The following is a 25260-nucleotide window of genomic DNA, read 5'->3' as shown; positions in this document are numbered from 1 at the left end:
AGATAGAAGAGTTTGTTGAATCTGACGTGACATGTTCGTACGAACCCTTTGTACGAACAAAAGTAAGAGAAATTTAGGAGAAGAATACGAACATGTTCTTGCATGAGGCCCAATGCTTCTTGGCAATAAATCTTATATCTTTAGAAAGCCTATAAATTTCCTTTTTAAATGGTTCCACATTTGTAAGGAACATGCGTTTGTGGGATGAGCAGTAAAGCGAATATGTGGGTTGCACACTAGGGATGTCCCGATCAGATACTCAGTATCGGTTTCGGTGACAGAAATGGCCATTTTTGGAAAATCGGATAGAGTCGGATTTAGTCATGTGATCGGGCTGATCCAGTTTTCACGACAGTTTTCAGCATCATCATGCTTTACAACTGCCGTTAAGAAGTCAGGACGCACACAAGTATGCAACCATATCCACAGTGTGGGAACACTTTTCAATGGAAAACACTAACTATGTTTACATGCACAAAATTCTTTGATCAGATTGAAATGTATTGGGATTAAATAATCAGAATGTATCRTTTACATGGGCACAATCCGATCATGACGAGTGTTTACATGCATCGGGCTTTTATTCAGAATAGAAGCAGTGACATGCGCAGTTGCTAACTTCCCCTAAGAAAAAGTTCTACTTTCGTCATGAATATAAACAAACAGCTTCTGAACGCTCAGAATGGACCTGCAACAGGTTTTTAATAATGGTGGAGATATTACTGCACTCTCTGGTTCAGCTGCTGGTGATGCGCAGACTTTGTTATTTTTTTATATTTCTCTAAGTGGCGCAGGCTGTGTGTCTTCCTTCTTTATTGAATGAGAAATGTTTTGTGCTGCTGGAAACAGCGCTTCTGCTCCTCCCTCCAAAAAAGAGCTGAAACCGGTGGATGAAAGTCAGCAGACATGCACAGTCAGGTCAGTTTTCCGCAATCAGAATGAGATGATTAGATTAAGTGTTTTACATGCACGTCATTCGGATTATCAATCGGCATAAACCACCTCTTTCATTCCGATTACAAATTCATTCGGATCGAGCTGAATCGGGTCAGAATGATCCAAATGGGGTGTTTACATGACACATTTTTATTCCCAATGGCCGTTTAATCTGATTGCTTATGTCTATGTAAACGTAGTTAATAATGCTGAAACTGCATCTTGCAAAATCTGCAAACTGGATGTTTTTCATGGTGCGAACAGCAGGGCTCGCTTTAATTCTACCAACCTTGCCACTTGGAAAGAAATAAAGAAATAAAGCTATCGGATCGGTATCGGAAAGACTAATCATTAAAAAAACTGGATTACATCGAGAGCCAAAAAATCTGGATCAGGACATCCCTATTGCACACATGAAAAATGAGCTAAATCTTCTCTGCCACTGTGAAACAGCTTATTTTGTTGTTGCTGTTGACACTTACTTTGAACCTCTGGTAACCCCAGGTGCTGCCAATCAAGTACCCAGTGTAAAAGTTATTGTCTAGAAGCATGTAACAACAGGTTGCAAAACATATTTTTACCTTAAATAAACACTTGATTTCATAATTATTTTAGAGACGTGTTCATCAACTATTCTATGTATGAATCATCCTGGTTTTAAACTCATTGCTGGCCAAGGTCAGGAAATTAATGGGATAATTTATCAATCGAGTTTAGAGTTCCATTTTACTTATTTTCTGTTCTTGATTTAGTTTTATTTGTAACACATGACATTGTCCCAAGCAGTGCCGACACTCAACTACATGTTTAAAATAAGAATATTAATAATTTTACCCAATAAACAGGTGTAATTATGATAATCACCTAAATTTACTGAAGGATCTATTTATAACCAAAACTAACATGACATCATGCAACCTACAAATAAAAATACTAATAAGTTTCTAAAAGATTATTAAATAAGCAGCTTTTTATAAATATCAGGCTATTGTAAAGCAATTTTATCTCATAAACCAAGTCTCACCTTTCTTCTTTCTGTTTTCCAATTTGGGAGGGGCCGCTCATTGAACGTTAGTTTCATCCAGCAGCTGCTGTGAAGGCGACTGCGTCAGTACCAGCAGTATTTTATGGGGTAATAGAACAAAAACATAAGTGACTGTGTAGCAGYCGCCTGACCCGACAGAACCGGCCATTCTCCTCCAGAACTCACAGACAGCCAGCTCTGCACCCCTCAGTGATCCACAGGTGTTCACCCGGCACCGCGTTCTCATGGTACGTTTAAAGATGGCTCGGAAAACTGCGTTACCGCATCTTAATAGCAGATTAAACAGCTGTACAGGTTGAAAAAAGTGCGAGGGACAGAGGGTACAGATACAGAAAGTGAAGGGGACATGTCCCACRCGTACMCCGCRTCCATTACGCCCATCTCAGTGTTAATATGGTCAGTTCAGTTTCTTCTGTCTCAGTGCCCCCTAGTGGCTGCGGGGCCCTAAGTAGCCACTTAGGTCGCTTATGCCTTGGGCCAGCTCTGGTCAGCTGTTTTTAACAGACAAACAAGGTTTACTCCAACAGTCAATGCCAACATTTTAAACAAAGATAGCATGCAATGAACAGCTCTGGAAGTACGTGTTGTGTATGTCTCAGCTACCAGATTTGAGTTCAGTATGTAACTGGCTGAATTACAGACAATTTTTGTGTTTATAAGTTCTATTAGCTGTGGTGGCCATGTTGAATTGGGTTGACTCCAAAGCCTACTTTCTGCAAGTTTCATTAGAAATCATCCACTAGTTCATGAAACATTTTGCTAACAAATAGACATACAAACAAACAACAGGCATGGGTTAAGACAATATTGTCTGCTTTCACCTTTCATTAGCATGTGATAAATATGTTACTTGAATAACCCAGAGAATCCCAGGTCCTACTTGTTTTGCTCACGTGTAAATGCAATATTCTAATCAAAAATGCAAATCCTGTCACTTGAAATCATTTTAGGTCAAACGTTTGGTAGAGTAACAAACTAAAGTCCTTGGTTGGAAAGCTGCTGTGAAACACACTTATAGCACACGCTAAAAAGATTTATGATGATTGTCTTGTGTAGGCTGTGTGTAACTGTGGGAGCTTAGCGTAATGAAATGGCCCTTTGATTTAAACTGCTGATGAGGCATTCTGTGGGCAACAAGTGGCTTCTGGATCACACCCCCGCTGAGTCTGAACCAGAGGAAGGATCTCAGGCAATTAACTCCCTCGTAAAACGTTCCTCATGTCTATTGACGTGTTTACAGGAACAGATAGCAGAGGAAATCCACACAGCCAACTATAACGCTAATATGATCTGATTGCAAAGTGTTAAAGTTCATCTTTTTTGCGTGTTTCATAAAACTGATGTAGTTGTAGATTTACTGCTGACATGAAATTATAGCCTCCCCATATTATTTATCGTTAAGAGATATACCCTATAATACAGCCTCCTCTTTTCTCATTTAATAAACAAGTCCTCACACAGAAGAGTGAAAGGAAAGCGATGTTCTCTTTAGCTTGTAAGATGGAGAAAAAGCTTGGTGCTGACATGACTTACAGCTGCTGTTTGGGGAACAGATTCTGGTAATTCATTTAGTAGTTTTACTGCCTGCAAGCTCTGAAAACACAGAAAAACATCACTTTGTTCCAAAGTCTTAAAGTTGTTACTTTCCCTTTGTTGTACAGTATTTAGATGCTTAATATTAATATACTACATATACCTCCTCTGGTCATGGAAAACTGTTTCACATTGTGTTAATATGTTGCAATGAATTTCCTATTTTGTCCATAAATATAATGGCCACCCTTTTTATTTCCATTCATAATCCAAAATTATGAGCTTTCTGGGCAGACTGGTCCATGTGAGGTATAAATCAAATGATTTGGCTTCACATAAAGAGGCTTTTATTTTTGTTGCTGATAACAGTTTGGATGTTCCTCTTTTCTTCTTTCTATCTGAAGCACACAGCATGCAATTCTTTCAAGAATGCTCTGGAATACTGATGAATCATTGCCACCAAATTCATTCCAACTGTGTGATGATCCATCCCAGATTCATCGGAGCCCAGAGAAGTCGATGGAGTCTCTGGGCAAGGTTAACAGGAGGTTTCTTTTTYTGCATTGGAAAGATTTAAGTGGAATTTGTGACACTTTCCCAAATGCCACCTAAATAGGCCCTTGTACTAGCAGAGAAATGTTTTCCAAAATAATCCCTTGTTCTGTCAGCTGCAGATGAAGGATTGTTCTTAGTGTGGTGCCATTTGAGGGATCAGAGATCACAGGTTTCCAGCTGAGTGCTGCACTTTTTCTCAACAGTGCACTGAACTTCACTCAGATTCTTTAAAATGTAATTCTGTGCACTTTAGAGATAGATGCAAATTAAGATCCCCATTAGCTGCAGTAGATTAGCTAATCTTACTGGGGTCCAACAAATTATATATAAAAAAACACAAAAGACTATCCATTTCCCCTAAAAAACAAACAAAAAACAAAGATTTATACATTTCCTCTTATAAAATACAGTTGGTAAAATAAGTGTTGAACACGACAACATTTTTCTCAGTAAATATATTACTAGAGGTGCTAATGACATGAAATTTTCACCAGATGTCGGTAACAACCCAAGTGAAAGAAATCAAACCATAAATGTCCAGAAATGAAGTTATTTGTCATAATGTGGAATGGCACAGGGAAAAAGTATTGAACACACTTACTGAAATTTATCTAATACTTTGTACAAAATCCTTTGTTGTCAATGACAGCTTCAAGACGCCTCCTGTATGGAGAAACTAGTGGCATGCATTGCTCAGGTGTGATTTTGGCCCATTCTTCCACACAAACAGTCTTCAAATCTTGAAGGTTTCGTGGACCTCTTCTATGAACTCTGATTTTTAGTTCTTTCCATAGATTTTCTGTTGGATTCAGGTCAGGTGATTGGCTGGGCCATTCCAGCAGCTTTATTTTCTTTCTCTGAAACCAACTGAGAGTTTCCTTGGCTTTGTGTTTGGGCTCATTGTCTTGCTGAAATGTCCAGCCATGTTTCATCTTCATCATCCAGGTTGATGGAAGCAGATTTTTATCAAGAATGTCTCTGTACATTTTTCCACTCATCTTTCCTTCAATTATTTGAAGTTTGCCAGTACCATATGCTGAAAAACAGCCCCACACCATGATGTTCCCACCTCCAAACTTCACTGTTGGTATGGTGTTTTTGGGCTGATGTGCAGTGCCATTTGACCTCCAAACATGATGTGTATTCTGGCATCCAAACAGTTCAATGTTGGTCTCATCTGACCAGACTATATTCTCCCAGTATTACACAGGCTTGTCTAAATGTTGTGCAGCAAACTTTAAAGGAGCTTCAACATACTGTTTCTTCAGCAGTGAAGTCTTGCGTGGTGAGCGTGCATACAGGCCATGGTGGTTCAGTGCATTACTTATTGTTTTCTTTGAAACAAACGTACCTGCTAATTCCAGGTCTTTCTGAAGCTCTCCACAAGTGGTCCTTGGCTCTTGGACAACTCTTCTGATAATTCTTTTCACTCCTCTGTCAGAAATCTTGTGAGGACCACCTGGTCGTGGTCGGTTTATGGTGAAATGATGTTCTTTCCACTTCTGAATTATGGCCCCAACAGTGCTCACTGGAACCTTCAGARGTTTAGACATTCTTCTGTAACCGATGCCATCATTATGCTTTGCAACAATAAGGTTGTGAAGGTCTTGAGAGAGCTCTTTACTTTTACCCATCATCTGATGGTTCTTGTGTGATACCTGGCCATCATTTGGGACTGAACCAGCTGATATTAAYTTGCACTGACAAGGGGCAGGCTTGCTTTCTAATTACTGAGAGAGTTCAGCTGGTGTCTTAGCTTTCCATGCCTTTTTATACCTCCCTTTCTTCATATGTTCAATACTTTTTCCCTGTGCCATTCCACATTATTACAAATAACTTAATTTCTGGACATTTATGGTTTGATTTCTTTGTATGTTTGGATCACTTGGGTTGTTACCAACATCTGGTGAAAATTTCATGTCATTAGCACCTCTAGTAATATATTTACTGAGAAAAATGGTGACGTGTTCAATACTTATTTTACCTGCTGTATGTCTATATACACACATACATAGACATATATACACATACACATATATTATATAATGTTCCAACACATCATACACATTATATGCAATATAACATGTACATAACACACAGAATGGTCTCAGTTTACACAGTTTTTCCTGAATTGTGTTTTTCATATTTTCATATTTTCATTTATTTATTATTAATATTCTGAGCTGTTATTCATTTATTTATTAATTTATTTTACTTTCTACAAAAAAGCATATCATGAAGTGGTTTTATGAAGACTGTGTCATACATTTCCTGCTTAAGTCTTGCATTGACAGAATCCATTTATTTGCCAACTCTGTTTCAAATTTAATGACGTGTCTTTTATCTTCAAGATAATTCATTCTTCAAAATATCCAATATTTACTCTCGATTATACCACTTTTGTTATACTGAGATTATTATCTTGACTTTGTTGTGTTTATGATGAAATACTTGCAATTAAATGATAGTTAAATAATGGATTAGTAATCATATTTTCATGGCTAGATACCAGTAAGCCCTGTCATCAGTTTCTTGTTGTTTTTCTCACATTACAGACAAGATTTTATCTGCATGAGAAATGAGAGAACATAAGATATAATATTTCACATGTAATGTAAAAAAAAGAAGAGTATGGAATTGAGTTCTTTACCCTGAAGAAATGTGACACTATCATGGAAACAGGGAAAAAAATATTTTAATAACAGCCACGTCTGCAGTCATCACGACATATTTTGTTAATCTGAATTTGTTAAATTATATCTTAACGAGTAAAAGAAAAAAAACTGTGCCGTGCTAAATATTCCTGACACATTTAGAAAAAAGGGAGAGTTTTACAGTGTTTTTTTTATTTATTTATTTTTTCAGTCGTCTGCCTCGCCTCATTAGTTATGTGGATTTATTGATCCTAAAACCAGCTGCAGATCAGACTTCATCTTTTTCCCTTGCAGAATTTCTTTATGATAAGCATTTCTTCTTTGATCAATACCACCCCTCTCTGCCTCTCTGTACTATTGGAGGTCTACTTCATCACCAGAGAAAAACAATTTTCATCCACTGGCTCCACCTCATTCTCCATTCGACTGAAAAGAGAGTGTGTGAAGAGTGTGGTGGTGGGGGGCAACAAGCTTTATTTTCCTTTCTGCGGGCTTCAAGTCAGTGAGCTTAAAGGAATCCTCTTCAATCTGTGGTAAAAGCCTGGAACTGAGTTCTGGTCAGCTACTACAAGGGGAAAAAACAAAACAGAAAAAAAAAAAAAACCACCGAAACCTGTGAGTATTTTTTGGCACTGGAGAGAGAAATAGAGGAGTGAAAGATCAGAACAACAGAGGTAAGTCTCTTTGGATTTTCAAAGTGATTACCTCTGGGAGTGAAGCCGTCGCTCACATCTGCAATTATCACGTCCGTGTATCTCTTGATGAAGCACTGCTGATAATTATGCTGGATATTTTTGTCACCGGAGTGATTCAGCTGCATTTATGATAAAGGAATCATAATGTAAACCCAATTTACTTTTCCTCTCCCCACCCAACAACACAGTTTTTCTGTTTTCAGTCTTGGTCATTGGTCTCCTCTGCCTGGAGTTTTTGGACGCACGAACTGAGTGATGCCTGTAAAAGCTTCTGAGAGTGAAACGTGGGATCTTCTGAGAGACTGCGTTTGATCACAAAGCGCTCGCAATAATGGTTAAAGCCCCCACGTCTGAACCAATTGCCCTGGGGCCACTCAAAACAAATGATGCCCAAGAGTGCGCTCTTCATCAAGCAGAGTCCAGCTCGCTTCAGGCGCCACTCAGAGAGATTACTGTGAATTTCATAAGGAGGACCAAAATCCATGGCGTGAAGTTCATCTTTTGTCCTGACAAGTCAAAACCTCAGCAGGTCATCTGGAGCCTGGCGTTCCTTCTTTGCATCAGTCTGCTGTGCACCTGGTCTTGGAACAGAATCCTCTATCTCATGTCCTACCCTGCTATCACCAAGATCTACATGGTCTGGGCTCACAACATGTCCTTCCCGGCGGTGACTTTCTGCAATAAGAATGTGTTTCGTGCATCCAGCCTGACCAAGGATGACCTGTACCACAGTGGCTACTGGATGGACCTCATGTATCCAAATCACACAGTGATAAAGAAGAGCTTGTCCATCCTTAAAGACAGCCACAAACCGGCTCTCCTGAGACTGCTGGACTTCCAGAACTACACCCCGGCCCCTGATCATCACGTCAATACCACAGAGATGATGGATCGCCTCGGCCACCAGCTGGAAGACATGTTGCTGCAGTGCAAGTTTCGCGGGGAGGACTGCACCCACAAAAACTTCAGCACTGTATGTAGAGAGCAAAGAAAGATGGTGTTTGTCAGGTGTTTGTTAACAAAGCGTATTAATAATTCATCTGATACAGCTCCTTTACAGCAAGATTTTCCTCAGGCTGTTGCGAGGTGTTGATGTTTAGGAGCTGCAGACAAGCTGGTCCTGTTTTCTCGCAGCTCAGATACGACAGTTTCCTGCTCATTAAACCTGACATCCTCTAAAAAAACAATAAAATAAATACATTATTGTCACTATGTCTATTGTATGACATCAGTGACAACTTTTTTCAAACACTGCTTTATTTATTTAGTTGTGCTCACTGATGAATTCTTGCAGTGCAAAAGTACATCGGTAACAATATCAAGGAGGAAAAGTCTGGGCATTAATAATTCAGACATCATAGATCAGTCCAAATTAAAATTTTAGCTTTTCTAATTAAACATCTGCGGGGCATGAGGAAGTTGCACTTTTTCCATTTAAAGCTCCAAAGCTGTTTCAGACATTCATTTCTGAGTAAATGAAATGGGGAAAGTGGAAGTAAAACACAGCCCTGCTCTATTAGATGTTAATATCTGTGAAAATAAATATTAGGTGGCTTATGATATGCAAAACACTTGCAGAATAAATAGTGAAAAAATTACACTGGGAATGCAGATTGACTGAGAAGTGTTTAAACCAGGGGTGTCAAACTCATCACAGAGGGGCTATACATGAGCGTTATGGTGGCCCTCAAAGGGCCAGTTGTCATTAACTTCGATGTTTCGTGGGTAACTTCAACTAAACACAAAATGTTACRTTCCTAATCTCATTGCTATGCTTGTGTGAAAATAATAACTGAGATCTATGTGGTATTTTGTGCATAGAAACAGCGTTTTAACACGTCCTTTAACGCTGAAAGACACTATGTGTACAATTGACTAAATGTGAAATGAATAATACAGAAATACTAATAGAAGTAAAAGGAAGAACTTTCCAATGAGGAATGCTCATGCATAAATATCGAGTATTATCTTTCACCTTTTAAATTTGTTTATTTTGATGCATTGACTCATAAATTAAAGTTTACAACTGATATCAAATGTGCAAGATTTTGATTATAAAAATAAGCAAGAATTGATACAGGCATAAGCAAAAGTGAAGTATTTGCAAGAGTTTAGATGCTCATAATGGCTTCACGGTTTTATTCTTCTTTTTAAATCCAGTGTCGAGAACATGCAATATTAAAAATCTGTCTTCTTGGCCAAGAAGTCAGCAGGAGATGGTCATGTTTTTCGAGTCAAGCTGTGCATGTATCTGAAGCCTCTCATGGTGCTGCTGAAGTGTGACTGCCTGTTTCTCTTATTTTGTTTAAGTTTCCATCTAAATTTTTTAAACCAGTCGCCAGTTAGACAGTTTCAATTCACTTTGGAGACCTCATTATGCAACCAGCAGGGGTAAAAGACATAAAACTGTGTCTAACAGCATCGGAGTCTGGATATGAAACACTGACTCTGATCTCCAGAGATCAACTTTGCCTCAGCTCGTTGAGATTTTGCCAACAAATGTTTTTAACACAGCCCAGTGGATCGTGATGTAAACTTGCTATGCCTTTTTATGGTTTTTAGAAATTGGCTAAACACAGAAAGAAATAAAAAAGAACATTGTTTCAGCTCCTTGTGGTATGATATGTTGTTGGGTAAAATATTTGGACAGCTGGGATCATTAAGTAGACATAATGACTCAGGCTGGCTAATTGGGCTATAATTTTGACAGCCGCTTTACTACAGCCCAACTTTGTGCATGAAATGGAGCTCTTTAAACTTTTTTTGCAAAAGTGTTTAAAATCCCAAGAAGTTGGAATGTTGGGCCATTTTTACACTTGTAGGATTTACATYCATTCCACATAGCAAAATTTGTCTGGCCCAGTTCTGGGGTCTCATTTATAAAGAATTGCGTGGACACCTTACTAAAAGTGAACGTACGGCCAAAAGGCGGAAATGGCGTACGCCAAAAAAAAATATTTCAGATTTATAAAACCGTGCGTACACATGTTTCTGCGCATCTTTCCTTTATAAATCACAGCCGCACATCAGAGTTTGCGCACGAGGTCCCGCTTCAGGTTCTACCCTCTACACGCCCACATTCAACCATAAACAGTCAATGCAAAGTATCTCATGAATGTTAAGATGTATTTAAATCAGTCAGCTGATCAATGCTAACAAAAGTGATTGGTTCAGACACGCTCTGTCGTGCGTCTGGAGGTTGACAGGTGCTGACTGACAGCTGCTCACATGAACAGAATGTCTGTAATTGACACAGATTTTCCCTCATTTTGCTTTAGAGTAATCTAACGATTTTTATAAAAAAAAGATTTCAGCTTCAAATTAATTTTCTCCCAGAGACTGCAGGATGATAAAAACAATAAAAATTAAATTAAATGTCAGATAAAATTAGAAATAAGTCCACCGCTCTTCTCCTCATCCTCTCCCTCTCCTGCCTGCTCTGTTATCCGCAGCAGACACCTCCACCCCGCGCACGCACACACACACACACACGCATGCACGCACCCACCCAATCCCCGCACGCGCGTGACAAATATGGACTTTAAACATGAAGGCGAGGTGGATGCGCCCAGCGTGTGTATCCAAAGCTTGACTTTTGCTGTCCTGCTGTTCTTATTGGGGAGGGGTCTGTGGGTCAGGGAGGGGTCTGTGGGTCAGGGTCGTCTGAGGAGGAAGGAGATGAATGGAGTTGCGCACGTGAACTTTTATTTAAGATTTAATTTTTTTTTATTTCAAAGGTCCTCGTGGCTCAGCAGCAGAAGCATAAATATTACTGTTAAGAAAGCTGATGATAAAGTTGAATAAAAATCTAAGTCTGATTATGAAGGTAAATTAAATCTCTGACAGTGATCATTACACAGTGTGGCTCTAATTCCTCACTTCACCATCTGTGTCGCAGTTTCACGTCTCCAAAATGAGCGTACACATGGGTCAAAGCTGGCGTGAGGCACCGCACATTTTCACATCAAGTTTGGATTTTATAAATCACAACCTTGACGTGAAAAGTGGCGTACACAAGTTTCTGAGCTCAAATTGTGCGTACGCCAGTTTTATAAATCTGACCCCTGGTCTTCACAATGCACTGACACTCTTAAAAAAGAACATATGCAAAATCCACTTTTTTTAGACATTAAATGCATTCTGTTTTGTTCTTGGGGTTTTAGTAGTGCAGAAAAGTTTAATTTAGTCTCTCCCGATGTTGCATAGATATCTTTATATTCTTTTTGGGTCATACTTTTCAACCCGTTCAATTTTCTCAATTCTTTATGATGTTTTTTCCAAACTATTACATCACAGTATTTGTGACAGGATTACCAAATAAGATCAGGGCTTACCAACTACAATTTGGTCGTCTTCATTCTCCTCTCACTAAGAGAGTCTGGCTCCAACATGATAGGCTGGATGAACGTCTTTTGTTGTTGACATACTTTTATTAATTTGTAAATAAACAGTTTCAAGCTTGGAGGGGAGCGAGTTGTGAAGCTCCTCGTTTGTATTTAAAGAGACAGTATCAAAACGAGTTGATCTGAGACACGCCTCAGAAAAGGGGTGAAAGAGGGGCTTGTGGAGTTACAATAAGGAGGAATTCAGACCAAAGCATTGCAGTTCCACTTTATATAGACCAGAACTGAATGATTTAAATGTGAAAAAGAAGGATTTGAATATGTCTCATTTAACACTCGGTCCAGATACAGCAAAGCATGACCCTTTTGCAGCCCAGATGTAGTTTGCCAGAGGTGGTCCCTGCATGGGCCGGCACCATATAAACCAAAACACAAATGGGCCAATTGTGGCATGCCATCTTAAAAATAGTGCCATATACTGTATATTTCTTCCATTTTAATGTCTTTGTTGGCTGTGAACAAAACCAGCACATTGCTACATAATTATGCAAATAATGAAAAACAAAAATAGCTGTGGTTTACAGTAGTGCTTCACACCGCCGTTTGCTTTTGCATYGTGTTACAAATCTAGCTCGCTTCACGCTCAGATCAAATCTCAAACTGATAATTTTACACTCAGACTCTCAGCGCTGTTGAAAATTCCAAGCCTTTTTAATCAAACACCAGCGTGGGTTCAGCTTGTGTGGATGAAACGGCAAGTTTGAAAGCTGAAAACACGATATGTCACCTTTGAAAACCGAGGCAAAAGTTACAGTTCAGCAAATTGGATTAATAACATAAATCTGCACTTTTTTTTGAACGGCAGTTTGCAGTGGAACACATTAAACATTAGGAACTGTTGAGCTGTACTGGCATTGATTCAGTTCCAGCTCAGAGTTTTTAACTGTGACCAGAGAGCTTTTCACTCAGAACTTTATTAATTGATGGCAAAATAGAACATTCACTCTAAATCACTCAGGGGATGTTTGGAGTGAAATTAGATAAAGATTGATGGCTGGTGGTGCGGCTGCTGCTGAGGTGCCCTCATTAAATCGTCCAATCAAAGCCAGGTGCATGTTCAGAGCCAGTGCTCCTTTCTCTGATCATCAGGAAACTTCGGCAGCTATTACCTGTTCTGCACAATTACGCCATGACATGTAAAACATCTGCGCACAGCTGGCCACAGCTCTGTGTACAACGTTTTTAATTGCACATTTTTTATTTTATTTTATTTTTTTACATTTGTTTGTGTCTGTTCTATTTGCAGATTTACACACGTTATGGGAAATGCTACACTTTCAACTCGGGATTAGATGGCAACCCTTTGTTGACGACGTTAAAAGGTGGCACAGGCAACGGCTTGGAAATCATGTTGGACATCCAGCAGGATGAATATCTGCCGGTTTGGGGAGAAACAGGTCAGTGCAAATTAAAATCGTGTCTTATCTTACCAGTTTTAATTTACCCCGTATAATCCTTTAATGGAAATATCTCTATCATGTTGTTTCTCTGGATAACATATCAAAAATAAATTTAAAAAAAGGTCTTTGTTTGAGCATATTAGGATTTGTTTCTCTAGGTATTCCACTGACATCAGATCTAATAAATCGCTCTGACTCACTAATTGATTCTTGTTTACAATGTGCAATAACATCCACAGGCCGTACAATCATAAACTAAACAACATGCAATAAATCTTGGGTTGTAAAYCTGTTTAGAATGAACCCAAACACCAACACCTCCATTATATCACCTTTCACAATAAAACACCTTGTTCATAAACAACTGGGAACTGTAAAAATCCTTAAAGAGTGGCTTGGTTCAGAAGACAACACTTTTTTTCACATTCTTTTTTACTAATACATACAGATGTACATGTATTTTGGACTTTTTGAAATGATACAGCCTTACTAACCAAACCATACAGGACCTTTCTAACCCATCTTGTTKAAGTAAACAGAGTCTTGCAATCAAAAGTGATTAACCTCCTAACCAGGAGAGTTTTCCAATGCTATTAAGTTCTTTTTMRCAGGAGAGAGAGCAAGTGAAGTAGGCCACACCCCAAACAAGGAAACCATATCCCCTCCAGTAACATTAGACCACATAAGAAAAATYGCAGACCAGAACTTGACCACACTTGTTATTATATGTTCTGGCGTGCTGTATCCACAGATGAGACGTCCTACGAAGCGGGCATCAAGGTTCAGATCCACAGCCAGGACGAGCCCCCCTTCATTGACCAGCTGGGATTTGGTGTGGCCCCTGGTTTTCAAACTTTTGTGTCATGTCAGCAGCAACTGGTACCTAACGATCGGCCTTCCACGTTGACCGCTTTCTCGCTTCGCTTTCATTCAGTGTTTGTCCCAAAAATCCCTGCAACACAGCATCCATTACCTATCTCTGTCTCACGGAGCGTGGAGCAAAATCCGATCACAGATGTCCCCGTGAGGGGAAAACGGGAGTTGATTGGTATTCACTAAATGAAACGGAGGAATTATAGCAGCAGTGGAATATTGACAGACCAGGGCTGAGTAATGGTTGAATGCTAGCATGTAAGCATGCTGCGCCTCTCAAAACCAAGCACATTTTAGACTTGACAGCCTGCAGAAATATTTGGCATCTCAGACTGAGTTCTCCCTCCTTTTAGTGTAGCTAAAGTATAAATCAGCTTTTTGAAGTMTATGAAAATTGTCTCTACTGCTTTATTCGATCTGAATTCACTCAAAAATTCAACTTTAGCCATTAACACCATAACTCTGAAAATATTTTTAAAATGTTTATTAAAATATACAATTAAATATATCTTGTGATTAAGTATCTGCAGCTATAATCAGCCTAAATACACTGCTTTTTAGCAATCAAATTAAATTAGATTTTCTGAGAAAGCATAAAAAAAGAAGTACCAGCTTCTGTTGTGCCAGCTTTTCCAGCTCCAGCAGCTTTTAGAAGCTGCACCTTTAGATTAGAGCAATGGCCTGGGGCTTTTTATTTTTTATTTATTTATTTATTTTTTGTTCAGTTATAAAAGTAGACCATGATTTAAGGGCACAATTTCACTGGAAGAAGAAAAGCCTGTGGCAAGTTTGTTGAATGTTGAAAGTTTGCAGCCCTAACTGTGGCTTCCCCACCCTCAGAGAAGGATGAAAAGTAATAACTGTAGTAGAGCTCGAATTGATCAGAAAGTCCTCATGGAAAGCCATAAGAGTGAGCTCAGATGGATTTCCTATTGAAATCTAACGACACTGTGGAGCTCTTGTGTGACGTTGCCGGGCGAGCAGATTCAGATCAAGTCTTTTTTGTTCACACCAGAGTAGCCCACAAGACAAACAATAATCATTGACTTTTCAGTCAAATCCAGGGACAGAAGAAACAAAYGCCCCGTGTGAAGAACAGGAGCTGTGCTGCATCAGATTTTAGGTTTTGCAATTATTAAAATGAATACGCATTATGTTCAAGTGCATTTTTTTAATTGCGCTGCAGACTCATTAAAATCTCAACCACACAATCTGTTCTTGTGAAGTCATGAATACGAGAGCTGTAAATCAAATTAACTCACTTTAGCAATTAATGGAGCTAGATTTAAATGGTTTTGCTCTAAATGGTAATCAACCTGGTCGCTTCATCAGCATGAACTAAATGATGTAAAATGTGGCTTGTTTGAGCACATTAGCATGGGATGACYGAGGTATATTTCTGGTCTTATGAAACAGACACGTGGACACCACAAAACAATGGCTCATTAAGTCTCGGGGAACCTGATTAAGAACCAACAAAAGAGGTTTCTTTTTTATGAATGTTTTTAGTTTTCAGGTTGGACAGATCATTCATCCGTCTGTAAAAGGTGACTCAGGTTTACTAATCACATTACAAAATTTCTCCCTGACAGCAGAAGTAGAAGCAAATGTGAGTGATTTTTAAAGGCTAAAGGTTTGCTTTAAGCAAGGGTGTCAAACTGATTTTTATCAAGGACCACATGAGCATTATGGTGGCCCTCAAAGGGTCATTTGTAACTAATGTTTCATGTTTAACTTTGACTAAACACGAAACGTGATGTTACTTGTCTTATTGCTACAGCTGAGCAAAACAAACTCTTTAACTGAGCTCTACGTGGTTTTTCCTGCATAGAATCAAYAATTTAACATGTCCTCTTCTAAACACTGCAAAGTAMTACTGTACGACTGACTAAATGTGWAATAAATAATGCAGAAATACTAATAAGTAAAAGTAAGAGAGTTTGCGGGGCTCCTTAGGCGGGCCAGACGGAAGTCACCCGTGGGCCTAAAGCTTTGTGGCTGAAGGATGAACTTCCAATCCTGCAACGTTATCACGGGGAGTCACTTGGWTTTATTGTAAACACATCATTTTCCTGATCTCATTGTTGCATATCTTTTTATTTTGATAATGATGTGGGCTCACCCCCTCACCCCCCCTAGATGAGACGTCGTATGAGGCCGGCATAAAGGTACAGCTTCATTCTCAGWCAGAGCCTCCTTTCCTCCATGAGCTGGGCTTCGGGGTCGCCCCCGGTTTCCAAACATTCGTTTCCACCCAAGAGCAGAGGGTAGCGTATGTGTGACTGAGCTTGCTGCATGCTACAAATATTGTCCTGTTAAAACGCTACACTCTCATTTAGTTTCTCACTGCCAACTGCTGGTCCTTCACTCCTTTGTGTGGCTRCAGTGTGTCCTTGTTGTTGTTGTCTTCTTCATGTTGTTAATTGGTGACAAGCAGCTGATATTTTTCGTTCCTTTAAGCAATTTATCCAAGTCTCAACCCTCAACAAAGCTTTTGTTTGGTTTTATTTGTTTGTTTCTATGTAAGCATCTTTTGTTTGCGTTTGGTTTTATGTCTCAGTGGAGCAATCCATTGAAGCCTTGAGTTATGAAAGGACCAGACAGTGTGATTCATTAGAGTTTATCTTCCATGAAGAGTCTGGCTGCAGTCTATAACCTGGAATGCATTGCACCAGGCAAGGCTTTTTCTCCCGTGTATACCCAAGGATGAGAGTCTGCAAGTTTGAAAGAAAGTGAGTTCAATAAAAGCTTAATCATGTTTGCCAGTTTAAATCTAGTCCATCAACGAGTTGCACTCTATCTCCGTCACTCTCCATTGACTAAATGATTGTTCGATTGTTAGAGTTGGCTTTGGCAGAGCTGGTGGATATGATCAAGACTTTAATGTGGTGATAGCATTGATTGCTGGTCAGTTCCCATTGCAATTAGGAGTTACAGTAAATGCAAAGAAATAAAAATAAAACACCTGAACAGACCTCGCAGGCATTCATGCGTAATTATTTTCTTTTCCTTTGTCATCAAATCAATAGCTGCACACAAAACAATAAAATCATTCTTTGTGTTTAGAGGTCTGTGTTGCTAAAAAAGGAAGCTCTAAATAGATGGCACGCACACACAAGACAAATGACATCACTCCACAGGTCTATTATTTTAAATTAACCAAATCTTCAAAATTAAACAGATGTGATTTAATTGCTGATTCGTTTTGTTTTTCGTGGATTAATCATAATTGTAAGGACCTTGACAGTCCTAATGAACCATCCACTTAATTCTTTATTCTTAAAATCATGAGGCTAAACTGTATGACTGTATTCGGGTTACACTACAAGATTTTTTTTTTTCATTACAAGTATAAAGTCACACTATTACAAGAATAAAGTTGTAATATTATGTGAACTCCTACATGTTAAAGCAGACTTAACACTGCTATAATGAGGAATGTTTAGCATTTTGTGCAGGGACAGAGCTAGATTTTTTTTCAAGGGGTGGCCAAGGTATTTTTTTAAGGGGATACATTTAGAAAAGCATTTTGGATTTGAAAATTAAAGATGGTCACCACGGCTAATCCCAAATTACTTTAATTCATCTATTTTAAGAAATAATCATAGTTAAGAATGATCTGAAAAACCTGCTGAATGCTATTCACAATGTATTATTCAGTCATTTTTAGACATACAAAACTGATAATTAGTGTAGAAGTAGCAGAAAACAATCTTTACCATATTCTAAATGCTAATGGCCACCACAGCAAACTTTAAAAGGCTACAATTCAGCTATTTTGACTTGAGATAAAATTTGTTTTGGAGTAGCTAAGACTGATCACATGCCAACTGCCAATGCTAATCCCAGATTAACAACTAATGCTAATACTATTACTATTACAACTTTTAATATAAAAAACTGAAAATGGATATTGTACAGTAGTATCAGAGAATAAAAAAACTAGATGCAGATACAGAATCCAAGATCCTCACTAATTTGTCAGTTATTTGGGGTTGGCACCTGGGGTGGCCAATCAGGAGCCAGGAGTGGCACTTCTCACCCCAACTACCTGTCTGCTCCGCCCCTGATCTTATGAAGTTAAATTTTGGTATTGGTTTTACAAATAAGGAAATACTTTATCTTTCAAGTACATCAGCATCAAATTATTATCAGTAGCCAGATTCATATGATAATCTGAAGCCGTATTGCAATTAAATGCTGCATTGACGGATTTAGTTGTCACATAATGTGGATGGAAGAATATTACTCTAACAGTGACCCAAAAGTAATTGTGAACTACAGTACTTCATAAACACAGATTAGAGGCTGTCCACGGCAGGTGCGAGTCAACCCAGGAGCAGAAAATGAACATGTAATGTATTGACCTTATTCTCGTAATACTGTATCATGACGTTTTAATCGTAATAAAAAATTTTAAAAGATGTAGTGTGACCCTAATACTCCATCGTAAAACTGTGTGGTTTTGTAACAAACAATWTATAGATTTTTTAAATTGCATTCCCAATTTTATGAAATATACAATACATTATACAGGTATTTACAATATATTATTTGATAATGTTTTACATATATTGTGTAAAATCTATTGAATTAATTTAATAGTTTGGTTTTGAAATGTGTTTACAGCTTCTTGCTCTGACCTTTGTCGTCAGGGTTGTAAAATCTGTCCATTGATTGTGGTGTCCTGTCTGAAATMAAGGTTCTTATTACCGAACCTGCCTCTACTCCCATGGTACTCTGCTCCATGCCAGGGACTAGACCTGCATCGGTGATGTTCTGCATGATGTCTGCTTGCTGCTGCTACACACGAGCAAAAGAAATGTCCTGACTGGATATGTTGTATGACTTCTGTCTCAGTGCACAGTTTGATTTGAAAGCATCTGTTTCTTATTTTTTTGTGTTTTGTGTTCGTATCTGCTTGTTGTCTTCTTTTTAGTTTTACTTCTGTTGCACTGGGCTTTACATTTGATTACATTTGGTGTAATCCTGTGAGCAGATATACTGAGGGGAAAACATGTGCTGCTTGCCCTTTCAGCTTCAGTACCTCCCGCCGCCTTGGGGAGATTGCAAGTCCACTCCGATAGAGTCTGACTACTTCTCCACGTACAGCATCACTGCGTGCCGCATTGACTGTGAAACCCGGTACCTGCTGGAGAACTGCAACTGCAGGATGGTTCACATGCCGGGTACGAGTTCAGCCAGGCCCAGCGTGTGGAGGGGGGGGGGGCAATTTTGTGTCCTCCCGTCGCTCCTATATAAGTATTGATCACCTTCATTTTACTTCTAACAGGGACTTCAACAGTTTGCACGCCTGAGCAGTACAAAGACTGTGCCGACCCAGCTTTAGGTGAGCCCATGTACATTATTGTCTCATTTTTTTCTCATTAACAACATTCAGCTCTGCTACAAGCACATTTCAGGCTTTAGATAACACTTATATCCTCTTCAGCGTGGAATTAGTTCACTATCAGATAGTGCTGAAACAAAGTTATGAAGTTATTGTTTAAAAAATCCATTATGAAGATTTGTTATGTGACTGTGCTTCACTGATTTCAAATAAATCCCACTAGTATACCCCCCACCCACCCCTTTTATCCCACCTCTGCAGCATTACAGCTTCAGTCATTATTTGCTTTCATGGAAAGTGAACGATGGCAGCGAGTGTATTTCTGTTTTATGCAGCAATATTTTTAGCACAAACTGAGAGCTGCTGAAGGCAGGTTTTGTTTGATATTTCATAGAGATCACAATATCACCATGACTTTGATCGTCCACAGACTTTTTGGTAGAGAAAGACAACGATTACTGTGTCTGTCAGACCCCCTGCAACATGACTCGCTATGGCAAGGAGCTGTCCATGGTTAAGATCCCCAGTAAGGCATCTGCTAAATATCTGGCTAAGAAATTCAACAAAACTGAGCAATATATCGGGTAAGTATTAGTTACTCAGTTAATGACCTCTTCTTTCTGTAGACAGCGACACAGCATGACTTGAGTCTCCATCGTTCACCTTCAATGTAACAATAATGAGAGAAAGTTTGATAGAAAATGAGAAATATCTTTGGATGCTCTGTAAAAGTCACGGGAAGTAACATGTGCTGGCTGTGCTCTTGTCTGTCCTCTTTGCAGAGAAAATATATTGGTGTTGGACATCTTCTTTGAAGCTTTGAATTATGAGAAAATTGAGCAGAAGAAGGCATATGAAATTGCGGGGCTTCTCGGTAAGATTTTTGCATTTCATCAGGGCAGAAAAAAAACGTGCATGACTTTGGTATCAGCACTCAGCAGATCTCAGGCACACAAAAAAAATACATGTTCGTGGCTGATGCTTTGAGGTTTCCTCTTTGAACTCGCAAGATAGGCTGAACACTTTCACAATCTGATGCTCTTGCAAGGGCAGCAGGGTTGGTTCTGATGAAAACTTGGACCCGCTTGTACTTTTTTTGTCAATTCTGTTCTGATTGCGACGAGTTCCTCTGAATCAGATGTGACAGCACTGGGAATGGTTTCACGCATCATTGTTCAATTATTGTACCTGCCTGTATCTGTTAATCTCTTTCTCCGTAGGTGACATTGGAGGTCAGATGGGACTGTTTATTGGAGCCAGTGTTCTGACAATACTGGAAATATTCGACTACCTATATGAGGTGAAGTTTGGTCTTTTTATTCATCAAAACAAACCCTCAGTCTTTTTGACCACTTCTATGTTTACACAACACTGCTTGTTGTGATAATAAAATTTACCCCAGAGTTTTTTTATTTTGTTGTTGTTGTTGTTGTTGTTGTTGTTGTTGTTGTTGTTGTTGTTGTTGTTGTTGTTGTTGTTGTTGTTGTTGTTGTTGTTGTTGTAATTGTGCCTTAATAATAGTAGATGAGGCTTCTGAATGTCATGTTTGGTTGCCTTTTATTTTGCTATAAAATTGGATTTACTCAGATGCAGCCAAAGCATAAGCATGTTTCAAGGAAGCAGTTCTTGTATGAAATCGGCTCAGTTTTAGTGTGTGAATCCTAAACACTTCCACACCAGCRCTGGGTGAGAAGGTGCATTTGTGCATTTTGTTTGATTATTTTTTGTTTAACAATGCTATCTAAAATCACTGTTAGAAACAGAGTTGCTGTAAACATCTTTTGGATCAAAGACAATTTTGARACATTATGGCATTTTGTCTTCATTCCTATTGGATGGACGGACGGAGAGATTTTTAAACTGATCAGTATTTTGTGAAATGCATTTTTAGCTTTTTCACAGGAAGTAAGTTGAGATATTTTTTCTCCCTGGTTGAGTCCAAATGTAGTAACGACTCTGCTGATTCAAGTGCTGYCAATGATGATTGTCTGAGACAAAACCACCTCACAGTGTAATTAAGTCATTGTAGTACAACCCTTCTGAAACTCACCCCCCCCCCCCCTTTTCGGTTTGCAGAAAGCAGAGAAACAAGATGTGACATTTTCATTAGTGAGGTGGCAGCAACTGTATTTAGTTGAAAAGCGCAGCGTACAGCTTGTCATCTTACCAAAAAAAAKGCCAAAAATGAATGTTTCTTTTTTACTGGATGTCACTGAGTGTAATGCATTTATATCTGTTAACCATTTTTTTTTTCATCTCTTCTTGCATTCAGGTGTTTAAAGATAAGGTCTTGGGTCAATTGTTGCGCAAGAAACGACCGCAGCGTTGTCAAAGTGACAATCTGGTAATTTTTTATTTCTTTTTGTATTATTATTTTAATCCTCTCCGAATCCAATTGGAATTAAATCAGGAACAATAAAGATGTCTGACACCTCAACATGCTTTTGTTGCAAATACCATCAGAAAGAAAAATAAAAGCCTCTCCAAATTTTATGAGCCCATTAGATCTCAGACAGACAGTGGAGTTCAAAGAAAGCATGCTTCAATACAGGATGATGGGAACACATRTTTGTGTTTACATTATGAAAAGCAGTGTAAATTAATCCATATGGTGAAAAATCTTAACGAACTGACCTTTCCTACTCCACTTTCTTCATTACTCATGAACTTMTTTTATTTTCAGATGTTATTAGCCTTATTTTCCAGTTTATCCCACACACTAACACCCTTTACTCTGTTTCCTGAAGCTTTTTAAAGTCACCCGATATCATATAAGAAAATTCACCAGCGGTTATTGCAGTTTTGTTCTACTCCTTTATATATTTTGTTGAGATTACAAAAAGGATTCACAAGAAAGAGGAATAATAACAAAGAAGCTGTTCAAGAGATCTCAAGACTTTATTACCATTTTATGAGTTTTTAAAATCGTTAAAGCAGCAAAACCAATTTTTTTTCTTCTGAAACAGAAGACATTTTGTTCCTAAATCACCGCTTTTTATTTGAGCTCACAGTGAAGCATCTCACCTCCCCCTAATGGTTATTTAACTTTTCCACGGGGCTTTTAAGAAATGATTTATTGCAGAAATCACCTTCTTAATGTTAGCAGTCAGCGTCTGTTCAGCACACGCTTCGGAACCAAAACGAAGTGGCTGATTATCTGAGTACAGCAAGAAAATAAAACTGAACTCGGATTTTTTTTGGAAACAAACCAACTGCAGTCGCACTTTAAACTCATGTTTATGGGTTTCGTTATTCCCAGTGTCACGTCAGAAGAAACCATTTTCTTGTTTTATCACATTCATCTCTTGTTTTTAAAAAAGAAAAGAAATGGTGCAGAAAAAATAAGAAAAGAAGCAGTTAATTTGTTTAGATGTTTTTATAACGAAGAATTTATTATAAGCTACCTGTGTGGTCTGTCAGGTCTCAAGTTTTGACCTTWTTGTTTTGAAATTGCATGTTCTCCACATGCATATGCGGGTTAAATATTTCCAGTTTTTCTTTGAATGTCTGCATGAGCACTTTGCTCTTGCAGCCTCAGTTCCCTCAGGTTCCAAATTTATTGGCTGCGGAAAGAGGAAATTGTAGAAAACAATCATTCTTCGTTGCAAAGTTGAGATACTGCATAAACAGTGAGCATGAGCCGACGAACTAAGGAAGGATCTCATTTAAGTCTGGTTTTATGGGAGTTCTTAATGAATYGATGGGAAAAGCAGCATTTATTTAGTGGGCAACACACATGCTTTCTCACACAATTTGTTATTGTTTGTCCTCTGTTCCATTCATATCAAAGGTTCAACTCACTTCCAGTATATATACATTTTTTATGTTCAGTGTAGTACCATGTGAAACGCTGGTTCATCTGGTCATACATGTCTGTAATTGTGAGAAGCTGTTTTAAGCAACAATATAAGCTGATTTCTGCAAAAAATACAGATTTAGGTACTCAGTATATGTGATTATTTAAAGAAAAAGATTTGAAACTTTGGTTCAAGTTAAGTGAGAGGTACGATATCTACAGAAATCATAAAAAAACTGCAACATATAATTCATCTTGAATTAGTTGTATTTTTATTATCTTTTCACAGTAACATGAATTTTGACCTCAGGCATTCCAACATTTGCATTTCATTTCTCTGTCATATCTTCACTTCAGCTATCTGTAATTACACTGTTTTAAGTCTTTTTTTTTTTTTTTCATTTTCCCCATTGCTTATCTGGAAGGAATTAAATAGTTTGTTGCTTCCGCTGCTTATTAGGAAGAAAAGCGTCACGTTTCTGTTCACACTGAAGTGGAAAACTCCTCGTTAACCACATTACTTCCCCAGGAGTTAAAACTTTTAACTTTACATTGTGTTTCTTTCATTTCAGTCACCCTCACCCATCTTTCTTTTCATCGTGTCTATTCCAGGACTTTCCAGAGAACCCAACCAGCCCTGGTGTCACGCCTAATCATGCCCCCAGGTAGCACACCTGATTGATAATAGATGCTCCCCTCCATGCTGTCTCCCTCTTTCATTCATACCATCTCATACATCATTTCCTCAGTGAGGATATTTGGTCAGTCAATAAAAACAGAGGTGATTAATTAGCTCCAATAAGAATTTTATATGTCATGTCGGTGAAGGTCAGCTGTGGTTTGTGTACCTTTTTTTGATTTTTTATTATTTTTGGGGGGCTCAGCTAAAGACAAGAGTTGGTTGGATTCCCATAAAGATATTTTCTCTCTGCACTGTACAGAACCTTTTCCGTCCACTAAATAATGATGCTTTTCCCCACGTATAAGTCAAAGTGCACTGTTTCTCAGAAAACTGATTGTATATTTACTGTACTGTGTAAAAGTATTTAACCGTATGAGATTTATTGATTTATTTTTCCTCCCTACAGTGCAGAGAGGCAGAGCATTAAGTCTCGTGCCGGATGACATCATTAGGTGTGATGTTGTCACAAATGGTTTTGTCATGAATATCAGAGTTTTAATGGGACATTCAGAGGAGAATGTAGATTTAATTTATTTAAATTCCGAAAACATAGAACTGTCCTTTTTTAGTGCAAAAACCAGACTAAAAGTATGCTGTTTTCTTTTTCTTCTCTCTCCTTTTGTTCACATCACCCCAACATCCTTAAATATTTTTTAACGCATTGTTCAATGAATGTAATGCTGAACCTCGAAATCTCTTTTATTTTTCATTTAAATATATATTTTTTAATATATTCTTCCTTATTTTACTTTATCATCCTCTCCTTGTGTTTGTTCACATTCAATTGTCCCTGTTTTTGTTTTTCTTAATTTCACCTTTTTTACGTTTAAAATAATTCCATGTCTTCATGATGGCTTCCATTTTACCTGTGGCTCACCGTCAACATCACTTCCTGCATCTCTCCTCCCTGAACCTCCCTTAATTTCTCCCTCCCCGCCCCCTTCTCCCTCACCTGTGTTTTTGCAGAGCACCTGTGACACCCTCCGGAGTCATTCAGATAGCCTCGGATTCACGCCGAACATCTTACCTCGTCACCCGACTTTAGGCAACTTTGAGGAGTTCGCTTGTTGACGGCATAACGTTAGGGCGATCCAAAGCTCACCTGGAGACTTGCCAGCAAACTGTGAAATATTTTGAGAATTTACCAGGAAAAGATCGAGCGGAGGCTCAAAAATAGTACAACTCGACAATGCCAGAATAGAAATAGAATACATCATCCCACAAAAAAGAACAAAACGAGAGAGAGAGAGAGAGAGAGAGAGAGAGAGAGAGAGAGAGAGAGAGAGAGAGAGAGAGAGACCAGATATTGTCCAAGATTAACCTTCAGGGTGGATATAG

At 38.5% G+C, this 25260-nt stretch overlaps 1 protein-coding gene across 7 annotated transcripts in view; it reads left to right on the top strand.

Moving 5' to 3' along the window:
* The window catches only part of asic1c (acid-sensing (proton-gated) ion channel 1c), a 103797-nt gene extending 78647 nt beyond the window's left edge, over window positions 1-25150 (top strand). Inside the window, exons 1-12 of one of the 7 annotated variants that reach the window (XM_014029853.1) lie at window positions 6934-7397; window positions 7622-8391; window positions 13068-13218; window positions 13973-14100; window positions 19133-19283; window positions 19388-19444; window positions 19875-20028; window positions 20227-20318; window positions 20665-20744; window positions 21717-21788; window positions 23853-23905; window positions 24889-25150. In XM_014029853.1, the coding sequence (XP_013885307.1) occupies window positions 7750-8391; window positions 13068-13218; window positions 13973-14100; window positions 19133-19283; window positions 19388-19444; window positions 19875-20028; window positions 20227-20318; window positions 20665-20744; window positions 21717-21788; window positions 23853-23905; window positions 24889-24967 (1659 nt within the window). In that variant the 5' untranslated portion in view covers window positions 6934-7397; window positions 7622-7749 and the 3' untranslated portion in view covers window positions 24968-25150. Of the gene's footprint in view, window positions 1-6931; window positions 8392-13067; window positions 13219-13972; window positions 14101-16233; window positions 16362-19132; window positions 19284-19387; window positions 19445-19874; window positions 20029-20226; window positions 20319-20664; window positions 20745-21716; window positions 21789-23812; window positions 23906-24888 lie in introns of those variants that run through there. The other 6 variants (XM_014029861.1, XM_014029876.1, XM_014029846.1 and 3 more) reach the window with 6 other exon arrangements.
* Window positions 25151-25260: the final 110 nt, after the last annotated feature.

The sequence above is a fragment of the Austrofundulus limnaeus genome, unplaced genomic scaffold (assembly GCF_001266775.1).
Source record: "Austrofundulus limnaeus strain Quisiro unplaced genomic scaffold, Austrofundulus_limnaeus-1.0 Scaffold6, whole genome shotgun sequence".
Classification (NCBI taxonomy): Eukaryota; Metazoa; Chordata; class Actinopteri; order Cyprinodontiformes; family Rivulidae; genus Austrofundulus; species Austrofundulus limnaeus.
Note: the sequence above shows the minus strand (reverse complement) of the source record. Positions and strands in the feature narration are given on the sequence as shown.